The sequence below is a fragment of the Prionailurus viverrinus genome, chromosome A2 (assembly GCF_022837055.1).
Source record: "Prionailurus viverrinus isolate Anna chromosome A2, UM_Priviv_1.0, whole genome shotgun sequence".
In the NCBI taxonomy this organism is placed as follows: Eukaryota; Metazoa; Chordata; class Mammalia; order Carnivora; family Felidae; genus Prionailurus; species Prionailurus viverrinus.
In genome coordinates, this window is record NC_062562.1 from 161,820,734 (window position 1) to 161,846,654 (window position 25,921).

Here is a 25,921-nt window from a genome sequence, read left to right on the forward strand (position 1 = left end):
GTTACAAAATAGTTCAAAAGTATGCACAACCACAGAGACTAATAAAACACGCGCCTCTGTGTCTATCAGCCGAACGCTACAAATTTTGGCATTTTGCTCTCTCTCTTCAGAGTTTGTTTTTTTTTTCTTTAATGCAGTGATAATCGAGGCCCTGGGTCCTCCTCGTTAGATAGTGAGCCCTGAGGAAGGCAGTGGGCAAGGCCTTCAGAAGCATTCCTGCAACAGATGTGTTTTTCACAGGGCTGTTTGATGTAGCATCACTCGATGAGCATAACTTAAAAACGGATTTTGGTGCAAACAGTTCCGGGGGTGGAGGGGGTGACGGGCCCACGAAGGGGGCAAGGGGCCTATATGATACTCTGGCCTGATCCCAGGGGTCAAACTAGCTCCAAAAAAAATGAATAAACTCCCTGTTCTTAAAATAACTATCACATATTTAGGAGCTTTGATGGAAGTTAGACAATAGACACAGAGCTCAGGGATATATTCTCTGGCATAGATACTCAGAGTCTGTATTCTCCACAAACCAAATGAACAGATGGTAAGGATGTCATGTTCATTTTGGCTTTCCTCTAACTGGAGGGCCATCCCATCTTTGCCAAGAAGAGGCTAACAGATTTCTCCCGCCAGGAAAATTAAGGACTTTCTTAAAAAAATAACTCCCAAGCCCTCAAGAGCAAACGATGATTAGGTCCCGAAATTTTTGTGCCGCAGAGAGCATGTGACTTCAGTTGTTTTCAAAATAAATGTTCCCCCCCCCAAAAAAAATCACTTTTAAAATAAAATAAAGATGCTAATTTTTGACTGCTATTAATCAGAACTTCAACCAAATTACGTAAAAAGCAGCTGACAGTGGAGCTACATTTTTTTTTTCAATATATGAAATTTATTGTCAAATTGGTTTCCATACAACACCCAGTGCTCATCCCTGGAGCTACATATTGAATATGCATCCTAAAAAGGGTCAGAGAAGTATACTCAAGGGCAACAGTGTGTGCTAAATGCTAGGGACAGAGAAAAAGATACAAATGTTAGGACAGCCCCAGTTGCCACTGCAAATTAACCCTAAAGTCTCAGTGGTTTGACCCAATGGAAGTCTGTCTTCTATAGTTTTAGAAAAGCAAAGTCCTGTGGCCCCTCGTAGTGATGGAATTGTGCTAGGCAGGTGCTCTAAGGACCCGCCCCCACCGTCCCTCCCCTCCCATCCCTTTGGCATTGGAAGTAGTTCTTGACTAAACCAAATCTCTGTCCATTATTTGTGTGGCCCTCCATGGCTCTGTCCTCTGGGACACTCTGCCTTGTCCATCATCGGCGGTGGCCACCTCTGAATTGAGGGTTGCAGATAATGCGTGCATTGAAGCATTGCATTTCCTGCAAGGGAAGGGTCCTCGAGGGTCCATGCCCTGCAAGCGTCAGTCGCGCTGAGGGCTGTTTTACACTTACGAGTCTGTTGTAGACCAACTGTATTGGTTCCTTTGCCAATACGATTCCTCTAAAACCTGAGCCGGCTTCCGATCTGTGTGCCTCCTGTCAGTTTCATGTGCCAGTAGTAAACCCTACATCCTTTCCTGGACATAAAGCTTGGACATATGTACTCATTTGCTCCCATGCCTCTCTCTCAAGGTCACGACAGCTCTCTTGTGGCCGTCTGAAACAAAAGGCATGGGCGGGCAGTTGAGACTCCAGGTTTTACCTTCACCCACGGAGCTAAGCCAGTTTGCGGAGCGGAGGAACCCGAATGTGCCTTTGTTGGTCAAATCTCCTTGCACTTGATTTCTTATTCCCTGATGCAAGCCTCTAAAGTTTTGCACTTTTGTCTATTCCCTTTCACTGATGTTTGGAAACCAGCCAATTCTGTTCTGAACCCACCTCGTCTTTGACTTAGGCAGCAGGAAACAACTGATACCCAGGACCGTTCTGGCTCTTTTGAAACACTTTTCCCAGAGCTACAGGTCACAGGCACTTAAGTCTGCCTTCCGGGTTACATGAGGTGACCGTCTTAAACACTATTTTATCTCATACTGTTGTTTTCCATCTTTCCAGCCTCTGACGTCCATTCTTGTGCTAATGATCCCGAGCTTAGCTTTCTGTTATGGCCACACCAACTTCTGCCTTAGCTCCGGCTACCTTAGCTGCTATAACTACAAGAATTTATAGATTGGGGTTGTGGTTTCACAGATGTATGCTTGTCTCCAGACTCATCAAGTTGGATATATTCATCATATACAGCTTTTTATAGGGGAAAATCAATCCATCTATCAATCAAGTAGATGGCAAAAACAACAACAAAAAAATTTTAGAGCAGTTTTATTAGCCATAAAATGAGAAGTAACTCAATGACCCACTTGGAGGACCATAAAACCATAACGGTCCTGTGTGACAAAGAATTCAGCAGCCCAACTTCAGGACCAGTGTTCTGGTGCCACATGAAGAATTCCAGATCCATTCTTCAAGTTGGTGTGAACATTACCTCGTGTACTTACATCATAGTGTCCTTTCCTTTGGTAACGTGGAGCCTGGACTGGACTTAGACCCCACCGCTGAGATAAGTCACTTAAAAACGTGTGCCTTTTTACCCTTGAACTTTCTGAGAATGGAGAACAGTCCTCAAAAGTATACGGATGTATGGGGCGCCTGGGTGGCGCAGTTGGTTAAGCGTCCGACTTCAGCCAGGTCATGATCTTGCGGTCCGTGAGTTCGAGCCCCGCGTCAGGCTCTGGGTTGATGGCTCAGAGCCTGGAGCCCGTTTCCGATTCTGTGTCTCCCTCTCTCTCTGCCCCTCCTCCGTTCATGCTCTGTCTCTCTCTGTCCCAAAAATAAATAAACGTTGAAAAAAAAAATTAAAAAAAAAAAGAAAAAGTATACGGATGTAAACACTCCTGAAAATTTGAACGTCCGCGGCTGTTCAAGCCTTTAGTAAAGAAAATCCTGCTGTTTGGAAACATGAAATCTTTTGGGGGGATGTCAGAACAAATAAAGGAAGCTGACCCAGCTAGCATAGGGCCCCGCTCTTGAAATTACATTTACTGTAACTTCTTGCCTTTGGCCTATTTAGTGTTTATGTCCTCGGCCTGATGAACTCACAGCCTTGGATGTGCAGAATCTTCACACCACCGGCATGCTCGACAGAAGGGGGTATCGGCAGGAATGATGGTGAACCTACAAAGTCCTCCGGTCCTTCCCTCCCAGAAGTGCCATTAGCCATCCAGTCGCTCTCTGTTGGGAGTCTGGCAAATATATTACTTACTTCACTTTCCACTTCAGTGGAACACTGACTTATGTTTAATTTGGTGGAGGGCAGAGGTCAATATTTTATTAGTTAGTGATATCATTACAGTGGTTTCATTCCATAGACGATATCTGGGAAGAGAAGAGAGAGGGATAGATACACTGGAAACTTGCCCTTTCATTTGGCCTGTGTGTGACTCAGAGTTTGTTTTAGTTTTGTTTTGTTTTCGGTGTTTCCAGAAGAGCCTATGCACAACTGAGTCACACATCAAAAACCTCATGACCTCATTAGCTTTTTATAATTTGGTTGGGGGCGGGGGCTAGAGGAGTCCTTGGCCCTTGGAAAGGTGTTTCAACACATTTTCCTTATTTAGTTCAGAATAGAGAGTAGGACTGTTGGGGGGGGGGGTCGCGGGGGGCACCTGGGTGGCTGAGTCAGTTGAGCGTCTGGCTTCAGCACGGGTCATGATCTCGTGGTTTGTGGGCTCGAGCCCTGAGTCAGGCTCTGTGCTGACAGCTCGGAGCCTGGAGCCTGTTTTGGATTCTCCGTCTCCTTCTCTCTCTGACCCTCCCCCGCTCATGCTCTGTCTCTCTCTCTCTCAAAAATAAACATCAAAAAAATAAATAAAGAGTAGGACTGTTTGGTGAAGTGTCTCCCATAAGGAGAAGATGCCCAGCTCTCGGGACCTACGATTCCTCCCCCTGCCGGTGCCTTCAGAGCAACTCGCGGCCTCTAACGGAGACCGTCTCTATACATAGAGGGGTGAGCACTGGATTTAAGGATGCAGTTGAGGATGTATGATGAAGATTCTGCTGAAGGGCGGTGTTCTCAAGATGGTGCTGGACTATTCCATCAACAAGGCACTTTTCGTATACTGAAAACCGTCCGAGGATCGCCAAGAACGTCACACAGTGACGTCCAGTTGGCGTTACTCTCTTACGCATGTCCACCACATGACAGGAAAGTTCCGAAGAGCAAACGCTCCTGACGTCGACAGAGTCAGCTGGTCATCAACACCATCCGTGAGGCTACTCGCTAATGTGAAGGGCAACCCTGAAGTAGCCCGACTTCATTCAAAACGAACTTGAGGACAAAGCGCGTCTTTTACCCTCAAGGGGCTTCTGTCCCGGGAGGAGAGAAGAGCTGTGTTCACAGTCATATCATTTCTGCAGAGAGGAGGAACCTAGTCTACCTCCTTCTCGTCCAGAAGAGACTTTAACGAGTTGGCCTCTCCAACAGTGTGCAAGTGGGAGAAAGGCGATGTAGCAGCAGAGGGGAGTAGCAGTTGGGGCCGGTAACAAGGACATGGCACGTAAGGGCAAGACTTACCTTCGGGGAGGGTGTGGGTCTAAGCAGAGACCCCCGTGGACTGGGATTGCCACATTCAGAGGCCGTTACTAAGACATGAATAAAAAGGAGGCCTTCTTGCCAAGCTCGTCCATTTCGTAGCACCGTGTTCTCCGGCAAGCGATGGAACTCTCTGTTTCCTCATCTGTGAAATGGGAATAAGGCCGCCTAGCTTAATGGGAGTGTGTGCATTCAATGAAAACCTCAAGCGTAGTCTGTTGCCCAGCAAGTGCTTCCTTCCCAGTTCCCTCCTCTTTCTTAAAAGCAAAACTGGTAAGAAAGCAGCTGTCAGGTCATTATCAACAGGGCCTAGAGGATCAAGGCTCCCGTTCTGGTTTGCAGTTCAACCCAGGGAGTAAGTACGAGTGTTCCCAGTGGGCACATGTGCTTCTGCCTCCGTGAGCCACAGTCTAGCAGAAAAGGCCATCAATCACACAGACATGAACCAAGGGCCAATTGAAGCCTAAGCTCCCTCGGAGGAAGCTCAGAAAAGGGGGGAAATTGATCATCCCGGGGGTGGGAGGGAGTAGATCAGAGGAGACTCACAAAGGTATCTGAGCTGTTCCTTCAAGGTTTTCGGGGGGCGGGGGGAAGGGGGTACACAGGGACCACATTATCTTATCTTCTACTGCAGGGATTCAGTATTTGCTCTTTTGCAATCCGTAAAAGTTACACAGAGGAAGGGAAAAAAAAATAGTGAGTTCAACCCATCCAGCTCATCTGATCTGAAACAGAAAAAGACTCATAATGAATATGTCAACACTTTCAAGTTTTTCATTTCTTCTCCAAAGCAATTTCATCTGCAAATGAATTATGCACTCCGGGGCTAGACAGGACCTCCACTCCTGCGCTCCAGAAAAAAATGTGTTCACTCCGCTTTCCATTTCTTACAGCTCAGCGGGAAAGCGGTTGCAATGCAATTTCTGAGGTGGTGTAGGGCTTGCGATGTCAGTCTTCTCTCCTTCTCCAGAACGCAGCAACGCTTGTCAACCCAAGGCTGGAGGAGACTTCGTCTCCCTCCCCCACCAAGCCCACCAAGTACATAAATCATCCCCCAAGAAAGAAGATGCGGTTCCTGGATTTCTCTTTTGTCTGGCGGGCCGACTCAAGTCCAGTCTGGGAGGCATCGTATTGTTGCATCCCTCTGCAGGGCGCCGAAATCACTCTCCAGGATTGTGATTCTCGAAGCTACTTTTCAGTACAATAGGCTGAGCTCGTTGTTTCCCCGTGCACGGGTCGCAGGTTTTTATCTCCCGGAAGTGTGTCTCCTTTCTGGAAAACAAATGCATCCCGCCGTGCGGTCTGAGGTTCCCAAGGGCTCTGCGGTGGCCGCCCCCGGGCTCAGGAGAGGGAAGAGAGCCCCCCGGGGCGTGAGCGGGAGATTTTGGTGGACCGTGGGGCCTGCCGCGGGCGCTGAGCCTGTGTTAAGATGCCCTCTAGCGGTCATGAGCCATAACCAGTGCTGAACTTGGGCAAGGAGCCCGGAGGCCAGTTTCTACAAAGGCTCCAGCGTCCTGGGTGCGAGCGCGGGTCATTCGTCTCTGCTATGAAATCCCGGATGGCAGCGGTGTTGCTCCCACAAACGGAAGCGTGCCGTCGTGTTCAGAGGGTACAACCCAGGGATTTTGCTCCTGTTTGCACCATGTCACGGCTGTGCCCCTGAGCCTCTGACCCTGGAGAGTCCCAGGAGGGGTTTGCTGAGTGACTGAGCGTACGAATGAGCCGAGTGTGTGAGGAACAAGGGTTGTGAGCCCCACCGTGCGCCCGGTTGATTCTTCTTATTTCTGGGGCGTGTCTGATGCGCATTCTCCCCTCGGCCGCCACGTGATGGACAGAAAGAACCAGCCAGCGCCCATCCTAACGTGTCTGACACGAAACACTCTGCTCCAAATGTTGGAGGGGACGGCAGCACAGAAACTTGGTGGGTAGAGAGGGTCCCGGCCGGTAGTTCACAAGTGAAGGTCAAGGAAGGAGAAGCGGGGCACCTGGGTGGCTCAGTCGGTTGGGCGTCTGCCTTGGGCTCAGGTCAAGATCTCACCGCTGGTGAGTTCGAGCCTCGCGTCGGGCCCTGTGCTGACAACTCGGGGCCTGGAGCCTGCTTCGGATTCTGTGTCTCCCTCTCTCTCTCTGCCCCTCCCCAACTTGTGCTCTATGTCTCTCAAAAAACTAAATAAATGTAAAAAAAAAAATTTTTTTTTAAAGAAAGGAGAAGCAGGAGAAGGAATATTCTCTTCATCCCACTGAGCAAAAGGCTGTCTCTTGGTCCAGTGTCCCTCCTGAAACTATCACCCAGGGCCACCAGCAGAAGAAATGAGCCCATCTACCAGCCCGGCTCCTGATATCCCCGGGGGAAATGACATCAGAATCTGGATATTTCGGGGCGTGTGGCTTCCATCCTGAGCTTGTGGGTTTAACCCCTGTAGCCAAACACTACAAATGCAGAGTGGGGAGCAGTGGGGAGCAGCAAAGGAAGAGTTGACACGTTCCTGTGGCCTTCAGCATCTGCACCAGCTCTGAAAACCTGTCTTGCTCCCAGAGATGGAGGCCAAGGGGGCTGGGGTCTTATCAGTCAGAAGATCCATAAACGGAGATGTAGTAAAAATGGGGGGAGGGGCGGACAGACGGCGGAAGCGACACTGGGGTGACCCTGCTCTCCACTCCTTCCCAATGTTCTGTGCCCACACCGGGGGCATCGTGCCAGGCTAGCCTTGCGATGGCACAGGGTCCAGGCCGGCACAGGGGAGAAGCTTCGACTTTGAATCCCACAGACCTCTGGGCTGTACCTCTTAGGATCTGCATCCTCATAGGCATCACAACTTACTCCCGGTACCTCAGTGGCCTCCACTGTAAGATGGGCACAGAGTATCAGCCCACAGTGTTGTTAGCAGATTCAGTGAGATGATACGTGTAAACTACCTCACGTGGGCTCTGACCTAGAGCCGACCTTCAAGAGATGTTAGATGCCGCCTTGATGATGGGGACACCGAGGAGGAAGAGGAAAGCTGAGAATCACGTCGGTCCGCTTTGTTACAGCTTTCTCACACACACATACACACACGCATGACACGGGGAACTGGGTCACGGGAGGGGCGAATTCTCTTCTCACACATCACACGTGAGCCCCTTGTCTTTTCTCTGCCCCGTTCCTCCCCACCTCTGCTAACTCTCCCACCCCTCCCCACTTTCTACTCCTTGGAACAGCCTCCAAACATAGCATTAGAAGACATTAGTGTTTCCAGAAAGCCGAGCTCTCCTGCCTTCTGTAAGCCGGCAGACTGAGCACCAGACCCGTAGCATTTACCCCACATTCTGAAGTCCCTCCGTACGTACGTAAAGATTTTCTTCATGCCCCTTCTCACTCTTTTACCTGGAACAGAGTTTGAAGGATGTGGTGATCAGTCCTCTGATAATGCCAATTTTTAGACTCCATCCTGAATATCGTTATTGCTGCCAAAACCCACCGGCAAAGTAATATCGATGCAGCCTCCGTACTGAAAAGGATGTGTTTACTGAGTTGTTTTTTTTTTTTTTAATATCAAGGACTTTAACTATATTACAGTTAAAATCAATAGAAATGTAACCTTTTCAACCACTGAAAATGAGTTCATTTTTATTATTAGTCTTTTTCTGCCATTACAGTGTCATGATTACCAAAGGAACCAGGTCAACTTAAGCTTTATTGAAAGACCATTAGAGAAACAAACTCAAACTCATTTAAATACTGAAGCCACTGCATTAAAAGGATCAATAAAGTCAGAGCACCTGAGGTTGCTTTACTTAAACACCCCACATATGAGAATCATTCCATAATCACAATTTGAGCAAAGCTATAAACCTACCAGACCATCCAATAAATAAGAAAACGCTGTTTCATTGCATACGTTTAGAATGGTAAAGCCCTTAACATTAGTCTGATTACACATACAGCATTTAAATTTTCTCTCAGTATTTTAAAACATCACCTGGCAAAGAATCATTGCTCGACGAATGCCATTTACTTAGGAAAGCCATTCTCTCCCTGGGTCAGGAGAATGACAATGATAGAAAACACCATTTTATTTCTTTAAAAATAACAAACACAGAGTTAGCTAGATGGAAAGGGAGTCTTAGCCTCGCAGGGAGTCAGGAAATTCTCTTTCAAACAACACTTAGCATGGTATCTTGCACAAGGTAATGTGTATTAAATTGAATATTTGTGACTGATGCCATGGACTTGGATTAGACCCAAAGCTCGTGGTGCCTCAGTTTCCCCATCTCTAAGTGTGATAACACCTTTCCATACCTCCTTCCCTAGATACTAGAACAAAGACAAATATCACCATCCTCTTCAAGCTCCTCCTCAGAAACCACAATGTACGTTGCAAACTTGAGTAGTAGTGTTTGGTTAGGATGATTTTAGAATGAAAATGGTTCCTGATGGCATATTGTGTCTAACCTGTGATGCAACCTGGGATCACTACCTGTCCCTGCCTGACATCAGCAGATATGGGAAACATTCTATTCTTCTTTATTTAAAAACCACCTATTAGGTTTTTCTAATTAAAAGCTTACGTGTATTTATTGTGAAATGTTCAGAAAAGAACAGAGAGGAAAGTTAAGTTTGCCCGAGAGCTCTGTGTAAAGTCAAGACCTCCATGTTTCCACAAAACCCACCTTGCCTACTCAAGGGCGTTGTTATGACATTTCTGTCTTCCTTCTCCCCTGATGATGGGCTCGTTCCCATCATCAAACAAACATGAGTATTTCTCTCCATTAAAACAAAGTCCTATCCTCAGGGCGCCTGGGTGGCTCAGTCAGTTAAGTTTCCACCTCTTGATCTCGGCTCAGATCATGATCCCGTGGTTTGTGGGATCGAGCCCCTTGTCAGGCTGTGTGCTAACAGCACAGAGCCTGCTTGGGATTCTGTCTGTCCCTCTCTCTGTCCCTCCCCCACCCCCACAAAAAATAAATAAATAAACTTAAAAAAAAAAAGTTCTGACCACACTCTCCTCATTTATTTATTTTTCTTGGCAATAAAACTGGAGATAGTGGTCTGTTCTCACATTTCAGGTAAGCTTCTCACCATTCTGAGTCACCGTTATTGACGTGTGAATCGCATGCCATGCAATGTGCACACGTGAAGTACACCAGTTGAGGAGTTTTGATGTGCACACCCAGGTAACCAAGACCATGGCCAAAATAGAGAACATTTCCAACACCCTGGAAGGTTCCCTCACACCCCTTTGTTGTCGATCTCCTCCGAAACTGCCCCGAGCAACCACTCATCAGATTTCTATTTCCGTTTCTATAAAACCACGTGTTCATTTTACCTGTTCCATAATCTTATATGAATGGGACCATAGCATCTGTTATCTTTCATTTCTGGCTCCTTCTATTCGGTGTAAGGATTCTGAGATCCGTTCTTCTTATTGTATCTGTGGTTGTATTGTCATTGCTGGGAAGTGTTGCATTTATGAATATACCATCATTTGTTTGTTCATTCACTGTTTGGTGAAAAATGGTGGATCATTTCCAGTTGGGGAATATTATGAACAAACCTGTTACGAGCATTTGCATATATATGTATGCCATTTTTAAAAATTTCTCTGGGGTAAATATGGGAGTAGAGTTGACAGCTCTCTGGTACGTATCTGTTTAACTTGCTTTCTATTTTATGGGACCTCCAGCAAAACTAGAGAGTTCCAGTTGCCCCACATACTCACCAGCGCTTGCCATTGCCAGTCTTTTTAATTACATTTGAAGCAGGTGTGCAGGACTACCTCACCTTGGCCTCAGTTCTCATGTCCCTTGTGACCACTGATGTTGAGCAACTTTTCACGTGCTCATTGACCATTGGCAAATCTTTCGTGAAGCGTCCGTTCACATCTCTTGTGCCTGAAAGATCTGCCTTCTTATTGCTGAGTTAGAAGAGGTTTTTACATGTTCAGTGTACAATTCCATTGCCAGATGCATGTATTGTGAATATTTTTTCTTCTGTTTTCTCTCATACGGATTCTCAGTCATGCTTTTGCCCACTGGCTAGAACTTCTCTCCTCAAGATGGCCAGTGACCTCCTCACTACTAAATCTAATTTTCAGCGCCCACATGTCTCCACCGTAGGGCAATATTCCACACAAGTGATCCCCTAACTTTTGGGACATTGCCGTGTTCTTGTTTCCTCCTACATCGCTAGGCTTGCTGCTTGGTCTCCTCTACTGGTTCCTCTCCCTCCTAGCCTCCCTCAGTTGGCAAACTTCTGAGCTCAGCCTGTAGTCCTTTCTTCTCTCCTGTTTTTATTCACCTTTTTGGTGGTTTCATCCCAAGTCACTATCCCAACCCCAACCTCTTCCCGTGTTCCAGATTCACATACCACGCGGACATCACACACATCTAACCAACTACTAGACGTCTAACAAACCTTCAAACTCAATATTTCCAAGTCTAACCCCCTTGGGGGCCGCCCACACACAACCTGCCTCATCTGTAGCCTTTCCAATGGGATTCGATGGCTACCCCATCCTTCCAGCTGCTCAGGTCTCAAACCTGGGAACATCACTGGAATATCACCCCCTTGTTCCCACACTTCACATCCAGAAAGTCAAAGGTCAGATTGTCTTGATCTTCAAAACATCCATATTCTGAGTGGTCTCACCCTTTGGAACTGAGCTCTGGTACCACCACCCACTTCTTGACAGACCCTCCATGAACACCCATGTGATCGGCAATGTTTGGGTGAGGCATCTTTTCCCTGCCATGCTTGTTCTGAGCCTAAATTCAGCCCTTTGAATGTTCCATTGAATCTCTACCTTGTTTTTTTTTAAGTAAGTCTGAATCTCATTCATTTTTGCCACAGCTTCTAAACTATTCATATATATTTTTAATCCTTGTCCTATTGTTAGCTTACCCTCTGCAAAGACTTCCAGAACCAAAATTCATACCTTAAGAACACAGTCCCCCACAAGACTGCCCTTGCCTCAGACATCAGCTGCAAGTTCAGGGGTCCCAGGCCACCCTCATTTCTGACCAACTGGCTACAAATTCACTAATTTCTCAGGCTCAACCGCTTGGTAGAATGACTCATGGAACTCAGGAAGGTGCTACATTTATGATAACAGTTTTATTATAAAGGGTGCATATTGGGACCATCCAAAGTGAGGGATGTGGAACATGAGATTTGAGAGGTCCCAAAGGAAAGCTTCCTTGTCCTCAGGACACGTCACCCTCCCTGCACCTTGATGTGACAACACAAGAGTATCGTATGTTGGGCTTCTGTGTGCAGAGGATCTTTCTGGTTTTATGATATAGGCTTGACTGATACATTCATTAGCCACCATATCAGACTCAGTCTCCAGCCTTTAATCGGATTGCCTTGATTCACAATTCCCATCAACCTTCCATCCCTGATGGAAATCCAATGTCCGCCCCCCTCCCCCCAGGATTTCCAGGGGTCCTCTCTGTCTCTAGTCTCTTCTATGGATGCTCTATCTGAGCCACAATACACCCACCAAAATGAAGCTCGCACCTTCTGTGGTATACAAACACATACAGCGATTCAAAGCATATACTCCGCAGCAGCCCCCATTAGATGTCTCCCCATCATGAGCAGGAGGACACAGCATATTGAATGAAGTCTTGAACAACAGGCAGCTGAATGCTACACATTAGATACTGGTGTCCTCAGCAGGCCCTTTACCCATCATCCCTCTGTAGTGCTTTCTCACATCCCTCACCCCACTCGGTGCTGGGCTCTCTTCTCTCTGATTCCTTCCCCCTGGCTCCCTGCCTCCTTCCTCACCCATCTCCAGGTCTCCCCACCACTATGTTCAACAAGAAGTCAACTCTTCCCAAGACAGGGTCCAAACTTCTAGGACCAGATCAGTCAGGTGCTTGGCAGACATAAAACATCAAATTTTCCCTCCTAGTAAAGAAATTGTAGCTACAGGTAACTACAATAAGTTGGGGGAGATGTAACATCAGAATAAAAATAAGTGAATAACCTCAGCCATGTTTGGCTCAAATCCAGACTTTACCCCCTGGCATTTAAAGCCCTGGATAATCTAGTGTCCCTTTGCTACCTTCCATTGTCATTTACCATTTCTCTCCAGAACACACCCTAAGAACCAGTGAGGCTGGTTACCTCAGTACCCCCTAGCGATGCATGCTTCCTTCAAAATGCCTCCACTCTGCAAAGTTCAGTATTAAACCATGATGGCAGTTATTCTCAGTACCAGACATCTTAGAATTTGGGTAATACTTTATACTCAGTTTTCGTATATTGTTTTATACTATTACTCCCTGATTATTTTATCAGTCTTATTTCCAAAACAGGAGTAGAAACACCTTGAACCCAGCTGGGCACGTCTCTATGTACATCTTCAGCTTTGCTCCAGACCCACTTCACAAGGTGGCTGGTCAATAAAATCGCATGAAAAGTCCTTGCCTAGCGTTAGAAGGTATTAGAAGCCCTGTCATTTACAGAGAGATCACTGCTAGAAGGAGATATGGTCAGGGGGTGACTTGAACCCTCTGCCCAGGGTCTCCCTCTTCCCACAGGGAAGCCCCCCTCGGTGTCAGGTCACCCTGTGGTAATCATTCGCCCATGCCCTGGATAGCCTATGGGATGGGTGCACCACTGGACAGGGGTAACCTTCTTAAGTAGTTCACACTGACATATGCCTCCAGCTGGTGCAGCCAACCTGCTCACTTCTAAAAGATTTGACCAATTGTATCCTTCTGTGAAGGGCTTATCTTCAAATAAAGTCCTTGTATCTGGACCAGTCACCGTGAGGGCGCCATGTTGAGGACTTGACAATCAGAGAAGCCATCCACTTCCACACAGACCAGTCCCCAACTCAGCAAATAAACAACGTGACACCAGTAACATCAGACACACCACACTATAACAGTTCCACTCTTCATAGATTCATGAGACAGAGGTTTCCTAATACATCATTTTTATTGATGGCCTCATTAACACTCCCCCATATGACTCGCCCGGAATTCACCAGGAGCCAAATTTCAACAACCCCTGAAAACGCATGCTTGACAAATTGAGATCACAGGGGCTAAAAAAAAGACTAAAATAGAAATGGCCTCAATCACATTTGTCATGTCTACATCGCTTCTCATAACTGTTCTCGTTCTTGTTTTGTTATCGTTTTCACTTAATTGAAAATGTTTGCCACTGCATTATATACTTTCAGCAACACGTCAAGACCTGTTTTCATAACTGACCATTTCTAATTTTGTTTTTCCTCCTCTTCTTTGTCTTCTCCCTTTTACCACCCATTTATTTGCTTTTCCTTATTCCTGGAAAGTCATTGTATAATCTACTAAAATGTGTTTGGCCGTGAGCCCTTCAGGAAAATATGCCGTGTGAAATGATTTAATTGATGCTGATTATGTATATTATTGTCAAACCTACCCACTACGTGTAATGGTTAAATTGACCAGTTACTGAAGTGATTTTAAATATGAAGTTATATAGGGGCGCCTGGGTGGCTCAGTCAGTTGAGTGCTGACTTCAGCTCAGGTCATGATCTCATGTTTCGTGGGTTCAAGTCCCGCATCGGGTTCTGTGCTGACAGCTCAGAGCCTGGAGCCTGCTTGGGATTCTGCGTCTCCCTCTCTCTCTCTGCCTCTACCCTTTTCGTGCTCTCTCAAAAATAAAATAAACATTAAAAAAATTAATATGAAATTGTATAAAAACCATGAGCTATGCTCATACTAGATCTCTAAGAAGAAACTTGGAGGCATAATTACTAGAGATTAGTTCAGATATGAATTTTTAAAGCCTTACCTTTATCTTCTGAATTCTCATGTGCAAGTCAAAATACAAACCTAGATATGTTTTACCAGATTCTTTAAAAACAACTGTAGAGTGTTTGGGTCATTCCTACCATAAAAATCTTTAAAACTAATGCTGTTAAAGAAATGCTGTATCAGCTCTGAAATAAGAATTACTCTTCTCATTCACTTAGACTTATAAAAACCGTACAGATTTACTGATACAAAACCAGTATGTTGGTTTGTTTGTTTATTTTTAACAATTTATGCTTTAAATAGTATTCGGTGTTTTTCCAGTAGGTGGAGTGTTAGGCTAGGGGAAGCAGAGCAACATTTGAAAGCTTTTTTTTTTTTCCTTTTTACAATTTTGAGGAATTTTTGATATAAAACATAAATCACCTAATGGATTCATTAATTCTTTTAATGCATCAATACCACAAAATTCCGGTTGCCCTGGATCTTATGAGGCAGAGATACTTCACTGATTACATTACCATAATAATGACAGCATAGTAACACCACCAATAAATACTTATAATGCCTCTTGTTTTAAAATGGTTTATCAAGCCATCAGTGAAGCCTCCTGACGTCTCTGAGGGAGAAATAACGCACCCACACGGCAAAGAAAGATCTGTCTCTTAAATCCTTTGTCTCTTCAGCCTTAAGCATTTCTGGAAGAGAACCTTCCCGTGAGTTTATTAATGTTGGTTCAAGGCTGATGCCACCACTTGAGTCTGTGAACTTGGGCAAAATCGCTAACTCTCCCTGGGACCTCCTCTACATGTGTGGGGAAAGAGGTGATACACAGCTGTCTTCAGGCCCCTCCCTCCTTAAAGTACCCCGACTGAACCTGACCTTTGTGTAAGCATTTCCTCCAGGCTGGATATTAGGAGCCAAATTTGCTGAGATATTTGGATACATATGGCAGAGACGGCTCTGGTTACGACGTGTGGGTCTTAGAATCGAATGTGAGCACCCTCTTCCCGGGCTCTTTCCACCCTCCGCCCTCACTAGGATTGGCTGCCATGGGGAATGTGCTAAACGACACCACATCGCTACGTCTGGGAGCGAAGTCATAGCAGCAATCTGCTCAGAGCCCCAGGGACCTGAGGGGCGCCTGGGTGGCTCAGTGCGTTAAGTGTCCGACTTCAGCTCAGGTCATGATCTCAAGGTTCTTGGGTGGGAGCCCCGAGTCGGGCTCACGGATCGTTCTGTGCTGACAGCTCAGAGCCCGGAGCCTGCTTCGGATTCTGTCTCTCTCAAAGATAAAGAAACATTAAAAATAAAAAATTAAAAAAAAAAAAAAGCCCCAGGGACCTGGGAAAACACTGCTTCTCGGGCCCATAGTAACAAGACATTTTCAGAGAAACGTTAAGTAATATCTGGCCCAACCTCCTTGTTTTACGAAGGAGGAAACACCTCGGGAGTGTTTGTGACACGTTGAGCAGCATTGCCAGGAGCTGACTCCCAGCCCTGTTCCTGCTCCTGCAAAACACCCCTCCCCTCTCACAGCGGAAATCTGGAAGAGACCCTCGCAAGGAGAGCAAGGTTCCCAGCCCCTGCCACCCTCCAAAGAAGAGAAACGAGGTCCTAGCAACCCAGGTGTTGGAGGGGGTGGGACGGTAACAAGAGAAAAGGGGTGAAGACCAGCCACTTACCCTCCTCCTGTTGGGAGAGAGCCCCCAGCCCCCATATACAAGGCCTTTCCCATTCTAGAAAGACTTGGGGCTGGTAGATTCAGCTGGATCTTTCCTCGCTGTGGAGGCAAAGTCTCCTTTGCTTTGTCTTGGAGTTAGAAGGATCCCAGAGCCAGATGTGGGCTTCAGAGAAGGGGCTACGGAGACGGTGTTTGAGCCCAGCTCATCAGGGCCCCGTGCTGAGGCATCGGGCTAGAAAAAAGCCAGTGGTCAGATACTAAACCCCAGAATAAGGAATCATTCATTGTCTTTGGCGAAGGGAGAATAGAAGGTCGTGCCAGGCAAATACCACGCACAAGCACATACAAAGTCCTGATGAAGCATGCGTGAGAGGGCTTAGTGGGTCCAAAGGACTGGGAGAGGTTGAGTAGGGTCAGAGCAGAGAGGCAACAGGGAGGGGAGAACGCTCCGCTGTCCCCTCCCCTTGTTCTAGGAAGATGCCACCTTCCCCTCTGATCTTGTCCTGAAGAGGCAAAGGCTCCCCGGCTTGTGTTTCTGCAGGTAGCTGAGTTATTCGGTTAACTCCCCATTCGTGAAGGCCACATAACACACTGGGGCAGCTCCATTACAGACCTTCATCACTAACCCAGTTCTAAAAGCTGGACTGTTTCCCACGTATCCCACGGTTCGGTTACAGAGGAGAGTGCTTCTTGGCCTCTTTCCTCCCTGTACGTATCTCTGTAAGTGGGGCTTATGAGCTCTTTAGGCCAAAGTCGAACTAAGGTAGAATGCAGTGTGCCCTCTCACTGGGTCTACACCCCAAATGGCCACCTACTGTCTGCATTGCTGGTCACTCTTGGAATCGGAGGGACGGTCACATGGCCTGACAGTATAGGCTGGAAGAGGCTGGCATCCTGGCCCCCACAATGAAGCGTTTGTTTGTGGTCCTGGGAATGTGCTACACTGACTGGTGGGCCAGTGTCCAGTTCCAGAGGCCCTCGGAGTAGTGGGAAGGGAACCAAAGCATAAAGATTCCGAGTCATAGATCAGCCATCAACCCGTCTCCTTCCGTGCAGTCTTCAAGGATGCAGTCAGGCGTATGCACCCAAACCTGATGGCCGCAAAGTTCTGTGAGGCCTTCCGTCACTGGGTCGTCCATAGAGCTTTCCAAGAAGAACCGAATTCTAATGGAAGTAAAAAAACTAGGGTTCCCATGCCTTAAACACACACACACACACACACACACACACACACACACACACACAGATACAGACACATCAGTGTGGCTCAGCCAGTGACGACTCCTTTAATAAATGTCAAACGAGCACTTGAGATGATACAGGCCCACTCCATGTGGGTCCTAAAAGGGCCGGGAGGTTTACCAGATAAATCCACAGAAAAGAAGCAGCCACGAGTCCAAAGGCGAGGTGCCGTCCTGGGCTCTGACATCCCGTGTGTTCCCTCTGCCTGTTCAGCCCCCTGCTCAAGGTTTCCCAAGCTGCAACAGGCCAGGCGCTAGCTCCTGGGGAGGGAGAGGTGAAAGGGCTTGTCCCCTGTCCTCATAGAGTCACCTTCTAGCCAGGGGACAGGAGGGGACAGGCTGCAGCCCTGTAGCTGGTGGGAGACCCACGAAAACCCCACTTTGCTGACTCCCACTCTCATGCAAGTTTACTGTGTCGTCTCCATTAACAAGAACGAGGTGGCTTGGGGTCAGGAAGAGTCTCTTAAGTCAACGAACCCTTGGTGCCGGGGCTGAGTACTGCTCTTCCCTGTTCTCGGCCAGTTGTCAGTTGTGAACGGCCCGCAGGGACCCGTCTGCGGGCCCCCCAGTGGGACGAGGTTAAGATGGGAGAGAAAGGGACAGTGTGTTCTCTTCATGCTCCTTCTCCTGTAACATCCACGGGGGTTCAGGTGGGGAGGAGGGGGATGATTCGGGGATGAGACAAGCCGATCATTGGTGTCACCCCTGATGTCTGTTTGCAGTGACCTTTCCTTATGGTCAGGCTTGAGCTTCAGAGCGGAATAAAAACCTCCATCAAGATGGCATGTCCTGAATTCGGTGTGTCTGAGCTAACTCCACGTTGTTACCAAAAACTAAGGGTTAGGAAAGGAGGCGCGACATCCGGGGCCCTGGTCCAGGGTGTGGCTTCCTCTCGGGTGGAGCCAGCCATCCGTCCCCGTGCTGGCACCTCATCCACGCCGCTTCAGTCTTTCTTCTCTGTCCCTTCCCTGCCTCCTCCGCTTCACCCCCAAGACGCGAGCAAGGCCGATGAAACTCCTTCACACGATGGCTTAAGCATGCAAATGAACCGAAATTGTAAAATAATACCTGAATGAACATTAAAGCTCGCAGCTCAGCACGTAGGACAGGAGCCCCAGCCCGAATCAGTATAATGGTAAATGTTGAACAAATTAGTGCTTCCTTAAGGTCACCCCGGGGCACACGGAGTCACAGTCCTTAATCTTAATGAGCCTCCATTACACAATCTCTTATTGCCTCTTAACTGCCAGGAAAATGACCACCAGCTAAACGTACAGCAGAATAGTTCACTTGGACCCCAAAGAAATTACCTTGAAATTATTACACTTAACCATGGCCAATGCACCAGGGCTCCTGGGAAAAGAGGTGGCCAGCTACCTGGCAATACCGAGTGAAGTGATATCGTTTGACATGGCCTTGGGCTTTTCGGGTCCAGCCTTTCTTGCCTTATCTGATGTAATAATGCATTTCCTCTCTCAAATGTCAATATTTAAAATGCGGTTGATCCTCCCCCTCCCCTAGCGGATGTGGCTGGGCTAATTCTGGAGACGGTCGCTTGTAGCTCACGGTTCGGTCTCCAGCTAGAAGGCTAACTCTGCCGCTTACTCTCTTTCTGCTTGGGATGCTTTCCGTATCACCGAAGAACAGGACGCCTATCCCATGTCTAGTCGATAAGATGTGAACAGCCTGGCGAGCCTTGCATACAGTCGTGGCTCAATACATGCTTCCCCCTTTCCTGGTGGAGCTGTCTGGGCCCAGTCAGGAGACTGAAACCAAACGCGTGGGGTTTCTGATATAAGCGTTGACTGCAGTAAAGGGAAACTGCACGATCGAAGGGAACGCCAGGAGCATTTCGTAGAGGCTCCCCGCCTCCATCCCGCAGAGCTGAGGGGCGGTGGAGGGTCTCAGACATCGTTGGAGAAGATCATTCAGCCCTCCGGAGAGCAGGAAGGGCCTGGTCTGGCCAGCCTGGAGCTGCTTCCTGCCAAGCAGCAGGCCACTCCAGGTCTGGAGTGCAGGTGCCTGTCAGGCTGCCGTGCGTGCAGTGGGAGACAGAAGGCCTTTGGAGCACGTGGGCCACGGGGGGACGGCGCAGGGCCTCTTATTGTCACCTCTGGAGGGCTTGTCACCAGGCTGCACCGTCGCGGAGGCATCACTCTGTGGGCCTGCGGCTTAGACAGACTCCACTTGCTTGACGAAGTAAGACTTAGGAGTATTCGGGACATTCGTAGATAAATCAGAACCAGGCAGGGTCGCTGTCACTTCGGATGACAGAATCAAGATTCGAAACCTTTTGCTTCAACACAAAAGAGAGAAAAAAACACTGCATATAAATAGAGCTAAAATTTAGGTTTGGGTTCAGGTTCTTAACCACGTACGTATAGGAAGGGGGTAAAGTCAAAAGGAACCTATGGAGACAAGCCAGGAATTTTATTTTACTATGAGCTCAATCCAAGTGATATTAAAGGGCTGCTAAAAAGCCATGTCTGTCTGGTCTGGAGCCATAGAAACAGTTCAAAAAGGTAATTCTACGGGATGTGTCAGGCCACATCTGAGGACTGATTTCACTCTGTGTGCACTTCGTCTTTTTTTTTTTAAATTATTTTTAACCTTTATTCATTTTTGAGACACAGAGAGAGACAGAGCGTGAGGTGGGGTGGGGCAGAGAGAGAGGGAGACACAGAATCCAAAGCAGGCTCCAGGCTCTGAGCTGTCAGCACAGAGCCCGATGCGGGGCTTGAACTCACGGACCATGAGATCATGACCTGAGCCGAAGTCGGACACCTAACCGACTGAGCCACCCAGGCGCCCCTGTGTCTACTACTTTAAGAGTTAGATTAACATATATCAAAACATTTTTATTGAGGACCTACTATGTGCTTGGCAGTGTACAGGGCCAAAAGACAAAAGAAATCTAAAAGTCTAAACATCAAAATTTGATAGTTTTTAAGATTATGCACAGTATATTCATAAAATGGAATACCAGTCCTTCCTGACAAGTGATTTAGTTGTAGATTTATTGACATGGAATTTCATAATACATCTTTAAGTAATGAAAAGTAAATACAAAGCAATATGCATAGTTGGGTTCCATCCAATTTTTGGGAAAAAATCAAAGCTATATACATTAACAAACTGACTTGATAAAAACATTATCACCAGGTGGGTTTTTTTTCCTGCAAATCTATACTATTATTTTCTCTATAATGAACGTATATTGTTTGTATCCATCTTTAAGTTCTTTGGCAAGACAGATAAAAATATAAGAAGTATTTAGGGGAAGATCATCGCTGTGAAGCATGTAGGGTAGCCGCTTATGTTGGCTTTCCACGAGTATCTTTTTTGACCACAAAAACTTTCTGACCGCGGAAGTGAAGGACCACAGCAGTTACCTATATTTGCCGCCAGATGGCGCCAAAGCAGCTGGCTAATATTTAACAGCCAGCAGAGCAACTTGATGAGATTTCAAGGATCTTAGATTCTCTGGCCAGAATAAGTGTTTTGTGAGCGATGCACTTCAAATTACAGAAAACTTTTCAGAATTAGAGCTGAGCATGCCAGCGTTTGCTTTGCCAGTGTTTTCTGGAGCTCTGTTACGGTGCCTGCAGTTCCCGTGCACGGTAACTTACTATACTCTACCAGCTCTGCAGGTCAGCCTTCCCCAGATTCCTGAGATGCGATGAGTCTTTGAACCCCGGCTTTTCAATAAGCCCTGCGTCTCTAGTAAGCAGTCTCAGGAGTCAGGTGTAGATCATTCCTCAAAGAGGCTCATCCTCCACGCGGCACGTGAGATGAGCTCACTTCCCAGCACCGTTGCTGCTGACAGCCTCACTTCCCGCAGCCTCAGCCCAGTTTTATCGGTGACCGAGGACCCGGGAGTGGGTCGTTTCTGGAGTCTGAACGCTGCCTTCAGCAAGCCCCCCGTGTGCAGTCCCAGCAGCGCAGGGACGGTGGCGCCGTGTTTCCTCTCGTCTGCACCCTACGCCTGCTTACCTTAGCGGGTACGAAACTCATCTCAGAAAAGCGAAAGGCTGCGAAAGAGATTTTTCACAGGTGGCTACAAAGAGACGCAGAAAACTCTAGAGGCTCCCGGTGGGGGAAACAGAACTAGACGGTGTCAATTGTAAGAAGACAGCTAAGGCAGGAAAAGCCAAGTTGGGACACAGAGGACAGGAGACGTCCTCGTACTGGGAAATCAGCGTTTGCACTTGGTTCCCAGGAAATGTAACCAGAAACGGGCGTTGCTCCGACAGCCATGATCTGTAAGCTCTTTCCACCTGCTTCATTTTTCCCTTCCCTCCACTGCCAACTCCCCTCCCCTCGGAAAGAACGAGCCTTGCTGGAGCGCATGTGTCTTTGTCCCCTCCAGGCTGTAATGTCCCTGCCCTGTGGGGGTATCGTCCTCATTTGATAAGCCAAAAAACTATATTTTACCCAACATGGATGTCAACATTGAATATACATATTTATGTATATATATTCATATTCAAGTATACATACCAAAGATCAGCATTGGTCAGAAAGCTTATATGGTATGGAAAGGTGAATAAAACAGGACAATAAGCGGATCTTAAAGAAAATTCATTGTTATAGATGTAGCATTTTCTGTCTCAGAAGTCAATACTGGAGATTAGATCAAGTAGATTTTACTCTATTGAAATGAGCAAGGGGGTTGCCTGGGTGGTTCGGTTGGTGAAGTGTCCAACTCTTTTTTTCTTTTTAAGTTTATTTATTTATTTTAAGAGGGAGCGAGAGAGAGAATCCCAAGCAGGCTGTATACCACCAGTGCAGAGCCCGATGTAGGGCTCAAACTCACAAACCGTGAGATCGTGACCTGAGCTGAAGTCAGATGCTTGACCAATTGAGACGCCTAGGCATCCCAAGTGTCCAGCTCTTGATTTCAGCTCAGGTCGTGATCTCACGGTTCATGAGTTTGAGCCCCACACCGGGCTCTGTGCTGACAGTGCAGAGCCTGCTTGGTATTCTGTCCCTCCCTCCCTCCCTCCCTCTCTCTCTCTCTCTCTCTCTCTCTCTGCTCCTCCCTGCTTGCTCTTTATTTCTCTCCCAAAATAAATACAAATAAACTTTTAAAAAATACAGCAAATAAAACGAGCAAGGATCTTATCCAGCCGAAAATGTTCACAAATTCTTCACAGCAAATGTGCGTAAGTTGCAGAACAATTCATAAGGTGTCTTCACTTCCCAAGCTCAGATTTTTTTTTTAATTTTTTTTCAACGTTTATTTATTTTTGGGACAGAGAGAGACAGAGCATGAACGGGGGAGGGGCAGAGAGAGAGGGAGACACAGAATCGGAAACAGGCTCCAGGCTCCGAGCTGTCAGCCCAGAGCCTGACGCAGGGCTCGAACTCACGGACCGCAAGATCGTGACCTGGCTGAAGTCGGGCGCTTAACCAACTGCGCCACCCAGGCGCCCCTCAGATATTTTCAAATAACCCCAGAGAAGGAATAAATGGGCTTCCCGTTTTCTCAGTCTGGTATTTCAGAGTCAGCACCTTCTGAAGTAAGATATCAGGACACCAGAGTTCGAAGAGTGATGTCATCCCCCCCCCCCCCCAGGAAGATTTGATTCCAGGGCAAGTTAGCCATTTCCTTCTAAAAGTGTCTCTTGTTTTCTCCCCGCAGCTCGATCATTATCCTTCTGTGAGTTACCATCTGCCGAGTTCATCTGACACCCTGTTCAATTCTCCCAAGTCGCTCTTTCTAGGAAAAGTTATAGGTAAGAATTCTGTGCTTTCGGTACAAACGTGTGGTAAGAATATGTTTGGTATAACAATTATATTGGCTGGTGTGACTTTGGATTTTTTTAAGTGACTGGGTAAATTTCTTGTCATTGGGTTCCATCACCGATATTCTTCTTCTCGGTTTGGTTCGAGAGAAGGTGTGTTGTTTTCCTCAGTGATGCAGAAGAGAAGGTGTATCAGATGGTCTTGGGGGTAAATTGTTCAAGTGATACGTTCTAAAGCCGCTACTTTGCCTTTGAAACACGCTGTGATTGGTGGTTGTGGACTCTGTTGTCCGTGAAGGCAAAGGAGCCAGCGTCGTTTGGGACATGACACAAACTGAAACACAAGTGAGGCTCAGTGCCTGTTCCCTGCTTCTTCATGTGAAATTTGCTCATGGGTTCGTTAAAGATCCGCACCTACTAACAGTATTTAATTTCTTCTTTGTCTAAGCACATCAACGTGGTTCCGTCTTCCTCTCCCTCCGAGAGAGCTAGCTGAGATTATTTGCAAATTAGAAGGCCAGTGGGAATTGGAAAATTGTGGCAGAATACCCACCTTCTATGTGTGATCGTGAATCTGAGAGTCACTCTCGCCCTTTTCTTACCATAGATCAGCACTGTCTAGAGTAAAAGACAGATGTGATTGGTTACATATTAAGTGATTGATGTACAGTCAATGAAAGAATATATATATGTATATATATATACACATATATATACATATATACACACACATATATATACACACACATATATATACACATACATATATGTGTATATATATATATATTTACTATGAGAATGGATGTTGTGAACCAAGAATGGAAATGGTGGGTAATGCACAGGCCAAGGAGGAGGTGAGTTTGTGTCCAGAAAGTAGTAGGGATCAGAATGTCATTAATTGTAAAAAACACTCATTTTAAAAGATGAGGGCGGGACAGATAATTAAGAGAATAGGTGACCTGACGTATAAGAAAAATAACAGTAATGTACGCTTACACAGGACTTACTACAAACCAAGATCCATCGTAAACACCTTAGATAGATGAACTCACTGAACCTTCGCAGTGAGTCTGTGAGATCATCAAGATTGTTATTCAAGAGCATGCAAGATTGTCTCCATTTCACAGATGAGAAAAGCAAGGCACAGAGAGGTTAAATATCTTGCCCGAGACCTCCTACTTAGCAAAAGGTAGAGCCAAAACTTGAACCCAGGCAGGCAGATACATTGGCCTCACCCCCAACCCCTGTGCCATAGTCTCTGTGCGGGTTGACCGAGAAATGAAAAAAGGAAGAAGGTTTGGGCGGCAGAGGGTGAGTGGTTGAGGGACATGTCCCACATCTCACGCCAGAATGTGGCCAAGAACAAAAAATACTCCTGGACTCAGAAGCAGGAACGCAGCAGACAAGCAGAGCTGGGCTTGGGGCCCCCGAGGGAAAGGCCGTGTCCTCAGGAAAAGACAGGAGGGGTGGCATTTGCTCAGTCACCGGGTGGGAACAGAGGGAGGGCTGAAATTCACTGTGTGTTTTGTGCTAAACATCTCGTGTGTGTAAATGTGACGTTAAATGTCACAACCATCCAGTGAAGCCGGAGCTATGACTGTTAAACCCATCTGGAAGCGGAGAGGGCCAGCCGCCTGGTCAGCTTTACCTGGTCTGCGGTAAAGCAGGGTTTTCGAGGTAGGGCTCTCTTGATGAGAGCCCATGGCCTTAAGCAGATCAAAAGAACTTGTCCAGCAGGGATGCAGCGGGAAGTCAAGGGTTGCCATCAATGGGCAACAAGAAGCGGCTGTTCAGTGGAGGAAAGCCTCGGCATTGGTCAGGCGTCCATCCCGAGACACTGGTGAGTGCCCACGTCTCGCCACGTGCCTTCCTGCCATTCAGTCAAGAATAATTGAACATGTTAAGTGCTTCTTCAGGGCCATAAGCATTCCTTCAATACAGACTCTACACCATGATACTACGATGGTCCTAAAGATACCACACGGGGATGTTCTTGGAGTGGCACACTGTGAACTCACACCTGTAACAGTGAATTTCATGGCTTTAGGAAAAGTCACAAAGTCAAGTTCCACCGGCAACGCTGAGGGCAGCTCAGGGCCTGGAACCCGCTTCGGATTCTGTGTCTCCCTCTCTCTCTGCCCCTCCCCCGCTCGCACTCTGTCTCTCTCGCTCTTAAAAATAAATAAACATAAAAATCAAAAAAAAGAGAGAATTTACTGTGCTGCAAATCTGTGCCAAGTGAGCGTTACACCTAGAGTTTTCTGTAGACCAAAGGAAAATTGTGCTGTGCACATACAATGTGTGTGTGCCAGTGTTGCATGAAGAACGTATAAACACCTGTAAGGAAGTCCCTGATCCCCAGGTGGAGATGGCAGCATGCACAGGACAGGAGGGTGAGATGCTGCCACTCGTCCCCAGGGCACTGACTTCCAGCAGCGACAGACTCTCATCTGCCCTACAATTCTGAACCCTTCTAGGAGGAAGTCAGAAGCACCAGCAACAAAGTTCCACAAGATAGAAATTTCACCAGCTCTCGTTATGTCCATTTTTTATTATTTACCAGCTGAGTGATGTCATAGATTTACGGATGTGATTTCCGGCAACGGATTTAATCGTATCTCAAAAATCTTTAAATCAGGGGAGAAAAATATAAGTTGAAGCCTGAAGCAGCATCTTCTATTTACTTTTTCTCCCCCAATGTTTCTTCAATGCCATGGGTAAAGATACAAATAGAATGTTTATTAAGTTTGCAAATGACACACAGCTGAGAGGATGATTTAATAAGTTGGATGATAAAAACAAAAACATAAAACAAAAACCTTCAAAAGCATCTCGATGGCCTAGAAAGACAGAATAAAATAATGACATGAAAGATAATAAAGACAAACTTACCTCCTGCCTTAAACCAAAAAAGAAAAAAAAAACAACTAAGTAG

The 25,921-nt window shown here is 46.8% G+C and overlaps 1 protein-coding gene across 1 annotated transcript in view; it reads left to right on the plus strand.

Moving 5' to 3' along the window:
- The window catches only part of CNTNAP2 (contactin associated protein 2), a 1,382,613-nt gene that overhangs the window by 1,237,062 nt on the left and 119,630 nt on the right, over window positions 1–25,921 (plus strand). Inside the window, exon 21 of the mRNA XM_047837856.1 lies at window positions 22,884–22,977. Coding sequence (XP_047693812.1) covers window positions 22,884–22,977 — 94 coding nt within the window. The remainder of the gene's footprint in view (window positions 1–22,883; window positions 22,978–25,921) is intronic.